Raw genomic sequence first — 13976 nt, 5'->3', positions numbered from 1 at the left:
CTCTTTTTGTGGAATACCTCAATTAAGTGCGCTTTTGCAGGAACACAACTGGGATGGGTGACCTCTCAGGAAGTGGGAGGATCTATGTTTCCAACAGTGCCTGCATCTAAGCTCTAAAAAAACAACGTTCTTGCTCTATTTGCAAGATGAGTTGCATTTTTAGAGGACCGCTGGCCTTAAACTACTCTTATTACAAGGTGACAAATAAAGTGCAAACTCATAGCCACTATGATGCACTAGCCGCAACATTCATTTTCTATTGATATACATTGAAATAATATTTGTGGATATTCTTTCTTGATAGCATAAAACCTTAGAGGTGATAGGATCAGCTGAAAGTTCTTTGTTCATCATACAAGATAATAAATGGATAGTGTTTTTTTAAAAGATAATAAATGGGTAGTGTATTTATTTTTGAGATAGCTTCTTATGCGAAAGTGTATGTGACTAGGAATCATGTAGAAAGGTAAAAGTGGATACAAGAGTTGCTTTATGATCATAAGAGTTCTTTAAACTTAATATACATTTGCCACTATGCTTCTTCCTTTCCATATTGGAGTGGTAGTCTCATAAATGATTTTTCTTACATGTATACAACTTAGATTAATGTGATCATCTTATAATGTCTAAGATCCGATTTTATGACCACATAGTGTATGGTAGAAGCTCTTAAGAGCTCATAAGACCATATATGAGCTCATGAACTTTCTTAGATCAATGTGATCATCTTTAATGTCTAAGATGAGCTTTTATGACCACATAGTGTATGGTAGATGCTCTTAAGACCTCATAAGACCATACATGAGCTATGATCTTTCTTAAGATCTCATAATTGATGTAAGATCTCATAATTCATGTAAGAGCTCATATAATTGCAAAAAATATTGTTAGAGAGCTAATGAGAAATCTTGCTAAGGTTACTGGAAATGACTAGAGATCTAGTCAATGTGAGATGACTAGAGATGATTGTGATCTAAGACCTAAGATGGGTTTGAGAGTAAGTCATACCTCAGTCATAGGTTCTTACAAGATCTTGAGATGATCAAAGATAAGATTACCTAACACCCACTAGAACCTAAGTTGAGAACTAAGAGGTCATATAATTCATGTAAGAGCACATCTAATTTCAAAAAAATATTGTTAAAGATCTAATGAGATCATAAGACCCACTACAAGTCCATAGGATCACATAGGGGTTTAGAAGAGTTCATAAGGTCACATATGAACTCTTGACGATGACGAGAAAATATTAGTGATTCTAATCATATGAATAAGTGGCTCCTTCATGCTCCTCTATGCTCAATTGGTTGATCTTACATGATTATAAGAGTTTCCATGACACAATGGCTCCCATGAGATTCTATAAGTAATATACTCAGATAAGATTTCCTATCATCTCATATGAGCTCTTATTGGTTCGAGTGAGACTACAAAGAGATTATTAGAGATGATTGTGATCTAAGACCTACAACAACAAATTAATGCTCTACTAGCTATGTACCCCCTGCTTTATTCGACTAGTGTGTAATATTAAATGATGTATACTACACACACAAACGCTAATTAGATTATAGTACACATGTTAAAATTGCTTGATTATAATATCTTTTATAGATATTGTCTCGATCAAATCCAATCAACCAAGCTAAAATTTGCATAGCTGAGGAGTATTTTTACAAAGCAGATGCTAGAATAGAAGCCCCTTTTTGTATTGATTTAATATAATATATACATATGTGTCTATGTGTATCGTAGTCTATTTATGGTGTTTTATGGTTATATTAAATTTATATATGGTATAGCATCACGATAATTTTTATTTAAATATTTAAATACATATATACCAATATAAAGGCCTTTAAAAAGTATACATATATATCTATTCTTATATTTTTATTTGTAAAGGTAAAATTAATAAAATATCTATAATGGTAAAATCTAATTCTTTAGCACTATGAATCAATATCAAGAGCCTTCACAATGATAATAAGTATCTATTTATTTGACACAATAAATAAATATGAAGAGGCTTGAAAAAAATCTTTTAATAATTGAATAAAAATTAAAAGAGATATTTCCCGCTTGTTCTTTTACTTTTGGGTGTGAAGAAACCCTGCACTTTCAAGGGTTTTCAAACTCAGCGCGTCCGATGCTACATGCAAGTAAAAGCAACACGATCGCCTCCTCCTCTCATCAACATCGCTTCCTTCTCTTAGAGCAGAGAGCAACAACAGCGAGTTTGTTCTACGCTTGCACGATGAACTCCCAGTTCTGCGAGGCAGTCATGCGTGGCCAGCCCTGCTTCGAGCCTGACACCCTGTCCTCCCACGCATCTTATGCCTTCAATGCCTACTGGCAGGCTCACAAGAAAGCAGGCGCCACCTGCGACTTCCAGGGCATCCGACCAGCCAAGTCATGACACCAATATGAGGTAACCGACGAGCTTCTTTTATTTTCTAAGTGTGTATGTTATCAAAGTTTAATTAAGAGAACAACTTTCAACCTGATCGTCGTTGGACATATCAAGCATGCCTGACTGTCATGGCGGTGTTTGTCGGCCTGGTAACCTTTATAGAGTCTATGGTACACCTGCCCAGGCTAGCCATTAAAACTTACTGGCATAACCTGGCTTGAGCTATTGAAGACGAGCACAAGCTTGGAGGAGGACGGAGAACCTTTGAACCTGGATGCTATGCCGCCTCTCAAAAGCTAACAGAATCTCAAGTTGTACCTATTTTGAGAAGATGCAATCATCCCAGTGATATGACCATTATGTCTACTATGAAAGCTTGTATTAGCATAGGATCCATAGGCAAAGTCCTATAGAGATAGACGCAGGAATTGTGTACAATGAATTTGAAAAAGTTATGTCTTAAGAGCATCTTGGTCGACGTGTATGCCAAATGTGACTCATTAAGTTTTGCTTGTATGTGTAGTGCATGTGTGTGTGTGTGTGTGTGTGTGTGTGTGTGAGAGAGAGAGAGAGAGAGAGAGAGAGAGAGAGAGAGAGAGAGAATAATGCCACTCATCCTGGGAAACTGTGAACCATCTAAAAATTGTAAGTACAAGTGGTCACACATTTATATATACATACATGCACATGTTTCGCTTACGAATATCATTTGTTTGTAGGTGGTCTCAGGGCATGAAGCCAAGGCAATAGGCTCGAAGAGATAACCTCCTTGCATTGTGATGTTTAGGACCAAACACACATGGCACTCCCTTAGTGTCTAGCCCTCCACCTGTTAACAGTGCTTCATCCACTAGATTAGTGGTATAGACAATCTCACATAATGTTTTGTAAGCTTTTTTTGGGGGGTTGGGGGGGTATATGGGTTCTCCTTGAGAGATCATTGTTTTACAAGTCATATTCAATTATGATGCTGTCTTGCTACATTGAGGCATTATGTGATTGTTAGCATCCGTGCTTATCTAGTACGGGTTCTTAAATGCAAGTACCTAGTTTGTTTTGTGACATTTAGCATGGCTAATCACTCATTTCTGTTTTGTTTAGGATGGTAACTTTTAGTCAATGCAGTATACTATTGCCACTTATGGCCAATCAACCTTTACAATCAGTTTGCCACATCAAATTATAATCAACAACAAAGACCTGTTTGTTGGTGGACCATTGACACCCTCTCAACCCTCACTTTGTTGCTATAGATCAATAGTAGGCATGTCTCTCAATGGTCGATCCTGCTCCTTTGAACACCTATGTGAACAGAGCTGTCCCCTACATTGTTTTGGGTATGGTTGTAATGAAGCTTGGTTGGGGATGGTATATTCAAGATCTCACCATTGTATGTGAAATTTGGAGATTTCCAGGGTGTACTCAAGAGACATGAAAAGATTGTAGATATTGTGGACATGTGCATACATTTCTCTATATAGGAAATTTTTTCCTATGTACTAAAATTTTCCTACATAGGAAATTTTTCCTATGTAGGAAAATTTATCTACATAGAAAATTTTTCCTGTGTATGTGAATTTTCCTATATAGAGAAAATGTATGCACTATATTTCCTAGTTAGCCTATAGGAAAGTGTTTCATTTTCTCTAGTTTGCACTTTTCCTAGATATGTTCATTTATATCTAGGAAATTATCTAGTGAATGCTTTTTTTTTCCTATATAGAGAATGAAGAAAAGCTCCTTGTGCGAAACTCGTCAGCATCCGGACCCCAATACCGCTGGTCATGGTGCCAAGCAATTATTGGCACTACCAACACCGTCCCTGCTGGGACTGTGATCCTTCCCAGCTTCATGTCAGTAGTGCCTGCTTTCCTAAACACGGCCACTGCTGGAGGGTACAATCTCAGTGCCTCATTCAACACCATACCTGCCTGCAAGCAAAAGATGCTTTGTTAGCCATTACATTCTCAGTTTTTCTTGTTTTTCAAGCCACGGTCAACTAGGCTGATCATCTGCCACTTACCAATTTCAGATGGTTTATTGACTCGGCTGTTGGTAGCTCTGTCGTCCCGCACACCCCATGCACCTCCTCCCTAACACGCTCTTGCCATTCTGGGCTGCTTGCTAGCAGTAGAAATGTCCAAGTCAACAGTGTTGATGTTGTCTCATGCCCTGCAAAAAGAAGGTGGTCTTGCACTCATCAATGATTTCACCAATCCCCATACTCAGCTTCTTCTGGTTTCCCTGGAGCTCTCCCTTGTTAGCAGCCATCATCAGGCCGAGCAAATCGTTGCCATACACGTCCCCACGGCCAATATCAGAGGACTCTAGTAGCTTTTCAATGAGTTGGCCAAGGACCTTGATAATCCTATTGTTAAGCTTCCAGCGGTACCGATTATGCGCAGTTGGGACAAACCTACCTCAAAGAAAGGTCAAAGCATATATTAAGAACATTCTGGACATTGGTAAGTAATATAACATTTACTGCATTCTGGACATTGAGAAGTGGAAAGCCATTAATTCTGCACTCAGCTTCTCACCTTGATCCAGGGATATATATAGTGCCATTGACCTTGTTGAAGAGGATCTGCTGCTCAGGCTGCATTTCAAACACTTGCTTGCCTTCTGCGAAGCTGCTCCCAAATGCAGTGTGAGCAATAATATCAGCTGTCAGAGTTCTAAAGTCTTCATGAACATTAATCTCCTCTTCTTTCTCCACTCTAGCTTCCCAATTTTGCATCATCGCAACCGTACACGTGGCCATCGTAGGAGTCATGGACTGTTGATGTTAAGCTCAATAAACCCTTGCATACCAAGGTATTTACAATGTTGCATCCCACTCACCCTCAAAACACAAGTGATATATATCAGGTTCCATATGTCATATGTAATGTCACATGCTAGGCGTCATGTATAATGGCATACGTTATGTGTCCCATGTTATGGAAAATCTTATGTGTCACATGCCATGGATGACGACATGTAACTTATCGCGCCATCACAGAACTTACTGCATATATTAGAAGTAGAGTTACACACTTAAAAAAAAAAGCCTACCTTCAGCTTCTCAAGAAAGAAGGCTGGATTCATGATGCGCCGATGTTGAGCCCACTTCTCGCCCTCCAAAGCTGCCAGCCCATTTCCCCCCAAGTCTTTAGTATCAGGCCTTCCACGATTCTTCTGATAATGCCCAAATTTGCTGGACAATATTTCCTTGGCCTGATCAGGTTCTGTTAGGATGACTCGAGCTTGCGAACCAAACCAATACACAAAGAGCTCACCTGTAATAATAACAAACCAGCAACAATAAGAAAACTGTGTATGTGCATGTGTGTGTGTATAGAGGCTAGAGCTGAGGAGTGTGGTGTGTTGGATGATAATGCCAACTGTCCGCCATGAGGTGTGAATGGCTGCCGTGTCTGAAGGGGCATAAGACTCATATATATTTATGTAGGCTTTTATAATACACACACAAATATAACTGTTTCTATGCTCTCTGCGTATACTATCTGATATAAGATGAGAGAGAGATCGTGCTTTCTCAGTTTTTCTACATGGTATTTGACAGGCGATCCTGGCGCGCCTGTGGGGGGCTTTGACAAATCCCCGCTTCCACCCAATGACTGCTGATTTTACTCGAGGGCTTCTACACAGGAATCCCTACCAGAATCCAAGGCGAAACAGCCGCCAAACATGGCCAAGATGCAGAATAAGCACCCTCTCAGGACGAAACTCATCAGCATCCGGACCCCAATACCGCTGGTCATGGTGCCAAGCAATTATTGGCACTACCAACACCGTCCCTGCTGGGACTTCGATCTTCCCCAGTTTCATATCAGTAGTGCCTGCTTTCCTAAGCATGGCCACTACTGGAGGGTACAATCTCAGTGCCTCATTCAGCACCATACCTGCCTGCAAGCAAAGATGCTTTGTTAGCCATTACATTCTCAGTTTTTCTTGTTTTTCAAGCCACGGTCAACTAGGCTGATCATCTGATCATCTGCCACCCTAGTTGCATCCTAAGCTAATGCATATGGATGAGATGAAATGTGGAATGCATGAAAACATTTCTTCGAGCAATTTTTTGTAAAGTGTTGTGCTTCACCCTAGTTGCATCCTAAGCTAAGTGCTATAATTGATTACATCATGATATTAACATTTAGTCAGATCTATTAGAGATTTAATAGTTTGATAGAGAAATACAACAATCTTTTTCTTCTTCACTTTTGGGCGTCGGGCCTTGACCCCTTCATTGATTACTTCTTCGTATATTTTCACAAATGCAAGATTACACTATACCCCAGGTGTTTCGCATTCTGGTTCATAGATCCAAGATGGTATGTAACCTTTGACAGAATAGTTCTATTATTATTATGTGTACCTATAAAGTTTGTACTCATATGTTGATTTTTAGAGCTTTTCAAAGATGAGAGGCATTCCAAATTGCGGCTGCATGATTATGACAGTGGTGGGGGCATGGCGGTAGTTAGGGGAGACGCGGAAACTGTAACGTTGCAAGATGGAGGAAAGCACCACTTTGGCCTCGAGCATGGCAAATGTCTGCCCTATGCAGCTGCGTGGCCCCATGGAGAATGGCATAAAAGCCCCAGCCACTGCACTTGCCTTGGCAACACCCCCCCCAAACCTCTCAGGACGAAACTCGTTAGCATCCGGACCCCAATACCGCTGGTCATGGTGCCAAGCAATTATTGGCACTAACAACCTCGTCCCTGCTGGGACTTCGATCTTCCCCAGCTTCATATCAGCGCCTGCTTTCCTAAGCATGGCCGCTACTGGAGGGTACAATCTCAGTGCCTCATTCAGCACCATACCTGCCTGCAAGCAAAGATGCTTTGTTAGCCATTACATTCTCAGTTTTTCTTGTTTTTCAAGCCACGGTCAACTAGGCTGATCATCTGCCACTTACCAATTTCAGATGGTTTACTGACTCGGCTGTCGGTAGCTCTGTTGTCCCGCACACCGCATGCACCTCCTCCCTAACACGCTCTTGCCATTCCGGACTGCTTGCAAGCAGTAGAAATGTCCATGTCAGCAGCGTCGATGTCGTCTCATGCCCTGCAAAGAAGAAGGTCTTGCACTCATCAATGATTTCACCAATCCCCATACTCAGGTTCTTCTGGTTTCCCTGGAGCTCTCCCTTGTTAGCAGCCATCATCAGGCCAAGCAAATCGTTGCCATACATGTCTCCACGACCAATATCAGAGGACTATAGGCGCTTTTCAATGAGTTGGCCAAGGACCTTGGCAATTCTATTGCTGAGCTTCCAGCGGTACCGATTTCGCGCAGTTGGGAGAAATCTGCCTCAAAGAAAGGTCAAAATGCATATGTTTAGAACATTCTGGACATTGAGAACTGGAAAGCCATTAATTCTGCTCTCAGCTTCTCACCTTGATCCAGGGATATATACAGTGCGACTGACCTCGTCTAAGAGGATCTGCTGCTCATGCTGCATTTCAAACACTTGCGTGCCTTGTGCGAAGCTACTCCCAAATGCAGTGTGAGCAATAATATCAGCTGTCAGAGTTCTAAAGTCTTCATGAACATTAATCTCCTCTTCTTTCTCCACTCGGGCTTCCCATTTTTCCATCATCGCAACCGTACATGCAGCCATCGTAGGAGCCATGCACTGTACATGATCCCAACCATGATGTTAGGCTCAATAAACCCTTGCATACAAGGTATTTACAATGTTGCACTCCACTCACCCTCAAAACACAAGTGATATATATCAGGTTTCATATGTCATATGTAATGTCACATGCGATGTGTCACGTATAATGGCATACATGGCAGACGACATGTATCTTATCGCCATCACAGAACTTACTGCATATATTACAAGTAGAGTTACACACTTTAAAAAAAGCCTACCTTCAGCTTCTCAAGAAAGAAGGCTGGGTTCATGATGCGCCGATGTTGAGCCCACTTCTCGCCCTCCAAAGCCGTCAGCCCATTTCCCCCCAAATCTTTAGTATCAGGCCTTCCACTGCTCTTCTGATAATGCCCAAATTTGTGGGACAATATTTCCTTGGCCTGATCAGGTTCTGTTAGGGTGACTCGAGCTTGAGAACCAAACCAATACACAAAGAGTTCACCTGTAATGATGGCAAACCAGCAACAATAAGAAAACTGTGTATGTGTGTATAGAGGCTAGAGCTGAGGGGTGTGTGGATTATAGAATATTGAGCTATGTACACAACTTTGGACTGTCAAACATCCCCCTCTTTCATGAGGTCTTGAAGCGGTGAGATTCCCATCGATATCTAACATGGTGGACTGGGGCAATGGTGTAATTAGCCAAACTATGGAAGTTATTCAGTGAACAATATCAATCAATAGATGGGGGTTGGACTGAGTGATGGTGAGCAATGATGAAGCCATATTACAAGCCAGCAAGCCGTCAATAAACAAGCTTGAATGAGGAGAAGAAACCAACTGAGAGTAAACCCTAGAAGGACAAGGAGCAGCAAAAGAAGAAGAAACAAGGAAGTGAAGAGGGCAGCCCTTCTCAAGGATGACCAGGAACTAGAGGAAGAAGATGACAAGAGGAGACTCGCCACCCATTGTTAAGATGCTTGCAGGCCCTATTTACGAGTTGGGCAGGGTGACAACTGAGAGTAATATCTATCTGATAGTGTTAAAAGAAAATGAAGCTTACCGTATGTTTTGGACCAGTTGTAGTAGTGGGGCAGGATGCGGGGGGCGATGTCATGGGAGAGATGAGGCATGGGGAGGGAGCGGGCATCTCTGCCGATGGCCACATACTCTGGGAGGTTGCCATACAGGAAGCGGCCGGGCATGCACTTCACCCCCTGCGCTTCAAACATCCGCCTGATGCGCCGAGGCCGCCACCACATGCCTACCACCACGCTCGTCCACAGCGTGTAAACAAGGGGGGCGCCCAGCACCACCAGCAGCGAAAGCACTACATCTCGGTAACAGAATATCTCGGGCAGCGCAAACCCCATCGTCGTCTGCACAAGCGTGGGTTTTCCTACTCTCTTCTCTGTGTTTTTTGTGTGTGTGTGTGTGTGTGTGTGTGTTTAGGGGGAGGGGTTGTGTGATGACGATGCTTTCTGCAGTGGGGTGCAAGCTTTATCTGCCGCGTGGTGCAAGCTTTATCTCCTTCTAGAAGATTATTCGGGGTCCTCGTCGGGGTGCTGTCATCGTGCACAAAAGGTCAAAGATTTGACTGTTGCTAACAGACTGAGTGAGGAATCAGGATGTCTCCTCCCACGGGTCCTCGTCGCCGTGCCCTTGCAAACACGTTGCGTGATGATGAAGTTTGAACCAACTTCCACAGCAACCTCCTTGGTTCAAGAACACATTGTTCACCAAAAACATTTTTTACATCCAATACAAAAACCTTTGGTTTTAACTATGCTAAGGTTTTTCAATTAGATGAATAATTCAAAACTTTTTTTCCAAAATTTTAAACTTAAAACTTTTTTAGCTTGAGTATCAACCATTTTTAAAAGTTATTTTCCAATATCTACCATTAGCTTTGCATTTCAAAACATAAACATTCAAAAAGTTTATTATATGACAAATATAAACAACCAAACAGTCGTTTATTAATATCAAAATTTCACTCATACAGAGCTCATACAAAGGCATTTGGCATCCTTTAAGGTAAGGCTTCATAGAGTGGTTAAACTACTATGGATAAGCAAAAAGATAACATTCTTCCATGATAGCTTTCGATAGGCAAAGTAAAGTAGCAATGTCCATAGGAGATTCTAAAAAGCATACATACCATGGATACAAAATTTTGGGAAAGATTAAAATACTATGTGGAACATATTGTGATACTTCATCAATTGACTCTGTAGTATCTGCATAAAGATTAAAAAATTAATGCATTCTATTATAGGTTAGTGTAAGATTATAAGATCATTTTACATTACCGTGTTCAACAATCAATGGTCAAAAAGGATTTGATTTTCTTCCAACTTCATGGTCAAAAAACCGATATCCTGCATAAAGAAAAAAGTAAGAATATACAAATTATATTGTTAAAAAAAACCCAATGTTAATCTTGCTCCAATAATACTCACTAGTATTATGTAGTTCCATAGATATGCCTTGATGTTTTACAAGCATTCCTCCATGCCTCCCCATAGCTTCAACAATATCAAAATCTTCGACATTTGGAGCATCAATTGATATATGCAACAATGATTTCAAACTTCTTGTGTCAAGTTTGTTTCTTAAACGTGTTTTGATGTTATTTTGTGTAGAAAAACCCCTTTCACAAATTGTTGTACTGGAGCACTGGATCATGGCAATTTGACTCAAGCACAATAAGTTTGCATATTTTTCCTTAAACAAAGTATTCCAACTTATGTGTGTCCAAGTTTCACGCAAAAGGGAGATTTTTCCAATCCAAAGCTGCTTGCACTTTGAACACTTGAAATTCTTTCTTTATGCGTCTCTCATCCTCCACAAGGTTTACACACATTTCTCCATTAATTGTCTCTTTTGGCCGTGCATAAAAGTCAACCAATGCATTCATTTCTTCAAGACTCAAGTATGTAACATGCTCTAGCAAGTCGCAAAGAAAGTGCAAACAATATATGAACTCAAATGTGCACTCTAGAAAAGAGCAAAGTTCTCAACCTTGAGATATTCTAGCAAAGGCTCCAAAACCTCAATTGTAGTACACATCACACTATGCCGACTTAGCCAACGAACTTTATGAATACCCTTCATATGCAATGTAGGGCAATGAAACTCTTCTTCCAATTTGATTAATTTGGCAATATGAGTGGGACTTTTTTTTAAGAATGAGCCAACATTATTCAAAGTTGCATCAATTTTACGAGCATAATCACTATGCTTTGTTGCATCTCCTGCATATAAATGGGTTCTATGTGCTACACAATGGATAGACTTGTTATTTAAAAGTGTTGCAAGGCCATTATCTTTACCAACCATGATAGACGCCTCGTCTGACCCAAAGCTAACAAATTTTAACACATCTATTTCATGCAGTTTGAAGAAAGCATCCAACAAAGCATACAATCCTTTGGCCGTTTTATCTTCAACCTCCAACAAACATAGAAAAGATGCATGTGGTTCATGACAACACATATAGCTACCATAAACTATCAAGTGCTCTGCATCTGAAATATCTGTAGACTCGTCCACATAGATGCCAAACAGAGGGCTTTGCTTTAGCCTATAAATTATTTTCTTTTTTATAGAATCTACCATAAAACCAACAAAAACTACAGCAACCTTATCATTGTTATAAAGTTGCTCTGGCACACTAGGATCCCGACAACATCAAAGCAATTCTAACAAGTATGGGTGCTTCAAAAAATCAATGTCATGCTTTGCCAAGAAATATGCAACTCGAAAAATGCATGCAGCACTGTCTTCAACATTCCTCATTTGTTTTTTCCTGCCTTCTTTCCAAGGCTTTTTGAGCATGTCCTTGAGCATATGCAACAAACTTATGTGTTCTAGAATCAGCATGTTATTTAATGGCACTCAGTTGTACATTGATTGAACCAGTAGTCCCATATTCACTGTTGTTTTTTTTTTTTGCTTTTAACAAATAGTGCAAAACACTCTTCCACTTTGTCTATCAAAATAAGCCCAATAAAAAACAACCCCCCATGCTTCTATCAACTTCTCCTTGCTTTTTGGATTCTAGTTCCCTCTTTTGCACTCACATTTTCATTAATCTCTTCTTCCACTTCATCAGTATCAACACTACTGACACTTTTTTTACGTTTGAATGAAAGCTTAGGGGTTTTTGTGAACCCAGCATTAAGGAGTGTTTTCTGTTCACCATGCATGATTCCTCACCAATATTCAAGCTCCAAAAATATTACAATATTCAGCTGCTAAAAATCATCAAACCTTCCCTCTTACCCATAAGTATCATAAAAAATTCCATTCAAACCATAACAACATCAAAATCTTGCACATCACATACATCTATCAGAATCCACAATCTGCAAAAGGCATGTACACAATGCACACGTTATCAACGTTATCAATAATCATGCATCAAGATACCATGTGGATCATCAAGACAAAAAGAAAAATGCTTACCATCCATAACCATTGCCTGATCCCCTAGCATGTGAAAAACTTGAACCATGAGTTACAAAGCAAGCTGACAATTAATAGAAGGGATGCAGCTCCTTAGAACACTCCTATAGGCCACACAAATGAGGTCATTCACCCCACGGTTGTTGCCTAGACTACAAAATATATTTTTTTTTCATGGAAGAATTCTACATTAGTATCATGCATGAGAAGGTAACTTTTATATGAATATTAATTATTTTAATTATTTTAGCTAAATATAATTTTAATAACACCATGACGGACCTTTCAAAGTGCTGGCAAATGACCTGTGTGTCGTGAGAGTAGACAGAGAAGATGGCCGCCATCGTGCATGACTCATGAGAAAGGTAGCTTATATGACTATTAATTATATTAAAATTTATATGAATATTAATTATATTAGCTAAGCTTTAGCTAATATAATTAAGAATTATATAAATTTTAATATAATTAATTAGTTAACGTGTTAATAACTTAGTAGTTACTAGTTAGTTAATATCAAATGGACCTACTAGTCCAAACTTAAAAATTATATTAACTGTAGAACGGACTCCAAAGTGTTGCCCGTGCCGACACCACGAGTAGACGTCAGAGTTTGGACAAAGAAGATGACGCGCTAGTCGCTGGCACCACGAGTAGATGCCGGATCATGAGAAGATGATTGCCACGAGAAGATGACTGCAGTTACCCAATAGGAGAAATGTAAACAGGCAGGTGGCAGAGGACGACAAAATGAGTCAACACACTAGGTGGCTGGTAGGAGTAGCGGAAGGTCTGCATTGATCAGTTGGCAAAACTGGCGAAAGGCATTGATCTACATAGAGGGGAGTCGGAGGCAGGTGGTGGACAGTGTCGGAGCACACTGCATAGGTTGCGGAGAGTGTTATCTACACAGAGGGGTGGCAGAGCACACCACGCAGGTAGCGAAGAGTGTTATCTACACAGAGGGGTGGCAGAGCACACCACGCAGGTAGCGAAGAGTGTTATCTGCACAGAGGGAGTCGAGACATAGAGTGGTAGAATACACACTGCGCAGAGAGAGATCTCGACTATGGAGGAGTCGAATACATAGGGTTCCCTGAAAAAGACTAATTTTTTATTTTCAAAGAAAAGAAATTAAAATTTTTATTGTCCTAACAATTAAAGTCAATAAAACTAATACAAGTGAAATTAAGTAGGATGGGTGAGTGACCGTTAGGCAGAGGGCACCATGAAAACCATTAACAAAGGCTTTAAAAATTAAGGCATTATGCATACTATTAACAATAGTAATGTAAGTGAACACATTAACTAATTCACTATTAACAAAGGCTTTATTAATTTACTATTAACTAATTAGTAAGTTAGAAATTACTAATTATTAATTAGTTTAATTAGTAAATTTTAACTAATAATTATTAATTAATATATATATAGTATCGATTAAAAAATTATAAGAATTATATTAACAATTTAAAAC

General features: G+C 39.9%; 2 protein-coding genes and 1 pseudogene across 4 annotated transcripts; all 3 read right to left on the bottom strand.

Moving 5' to 3' along the window:
* Positions 1–3136: 3136 nt before the first annotated feature.
* On the bottom strand, positions 3137–6319 carry LOC147609871 (cytochrome P450 709B1-like; annotated as a pseudogene). Its single transcript, XR_015264197.1, has 5 exons — positions 6131–6319; positions 5471–6073; positions 4954–5192; positions 4437–4829; positions 3137–4344 (listed from the first exon to the last, which is right to left on the bottom strand). The product of XR_015264197.1 is annotated as a cytochrome P450 709B1-like (transcript).
* Positions 6320–6690: 371 nt separating this feature from the next.
* LOC147609870 (7-deoxyloganic acid hydroxylase-like) lies at positions 6691–7616 on the bottom strand. Its single transcript, XM_086787103.1, has 2 exons — positions 7341–7616; positions 6691–7249 (listed from the first exon to the last, which is right to left on the bottom strand). The coding sequence occupies exons 1-2, from the start codon at positions 7614–7616 to the stop codon at positions 6824–6826; spliced, it is 702 nt and encodes a 233-aa protein (XP_086643229.1). The 3' UTR covers positions 6691–6823.
* On the bottom strand, positions 7596–9482 carry LOC147609869 (cytochrome P450 734A1-like). 2 transcript variants are annotated; one of them, XM_086787101.1, is made up of 4 exons: positions 9093–9482; positions 8306–8529; positions 7822–8060; positions 7596–7731 (listed from the first exon to the last, which is right to left on the bottom strand). In XM_086787101.1, the coding sequence occupies exons 1-4, from the start codon at positions 9400–9402 to the stop codon at positions 7641–7643; spliced, it is 864 nt and encodes a 287-aa protein (XP_086643227.1). In that variant the 5' UTR covers positions 9403–9482; the 3' UTR covers positions 7596–7640. The 2 variants fall into 2 exon arrangements, with proteins under 2 accessions (XP_086643227.1, XP_086643228.1); XM_086787102.1 differs by having other exon boundaries at positions 7607–7731; positions 7854–8060.
* Positions 9483–13976: the final 4494 nt, after the last annotated feature.

The sequence above is a fragment of the Cibotium barometz genome, chromosome 50 (assembly GCF_041138505.1).
Source record: "Cibotium barometz isolate CiBa-2024 chromosome 50, ASM4113850v1, whole genome shotgun sequence".
Lineage (NCBI taxonomy): Eukaryota > Viridiplantae > Streptophyta > Polypodiopsida > Cyatheales > Cibotiaceae > Cibotium > Cibotium barometz.
This window is presented reverse-complemented; position numbering and strand designations above follow the sequence as displayed.

Excerpts from the sequence above, each read along its gene's own strand:
- LOC147609870 (XM_086787103.1), bottom strand. The coding sequence starts at position 7,616 with ATGTATGGCAACGATTTGCTTGGCCTGATGATGGCTGCTAACAAGGGA. Across the intron at positions 7,250-7,340 it reads CAGTAAACCATCTGAAATTG|GCAGGTATGGTGCTGAATGA; the intron begins GTAAGTGGCAGA and ends CTTTGCTTGCAG.
- LOC147609869 (XM_086787101.1), bottom strand. The coding sequence starts at position 9,402 with ATGGGGTTTGCGCTGCCCGAGATATTCTGTTACCGAGATGTAGTGCTT. Across the intron at positions 8,530-9,092 it reads CAACTGGTCCAAAACATACG|GTGAACTCTTTGTGTATTGG; the intron begins GTAAGCTTCATT and ends CCATCATTACAG. Across the intron at positions 7,732-7,821 it reads GTATATATCCCTGGATCAAG|ATTTCTCCCAACTGCGCGAA; the intron begins GTGAGAAGCTGA and ends TCTTTGAGGCAG.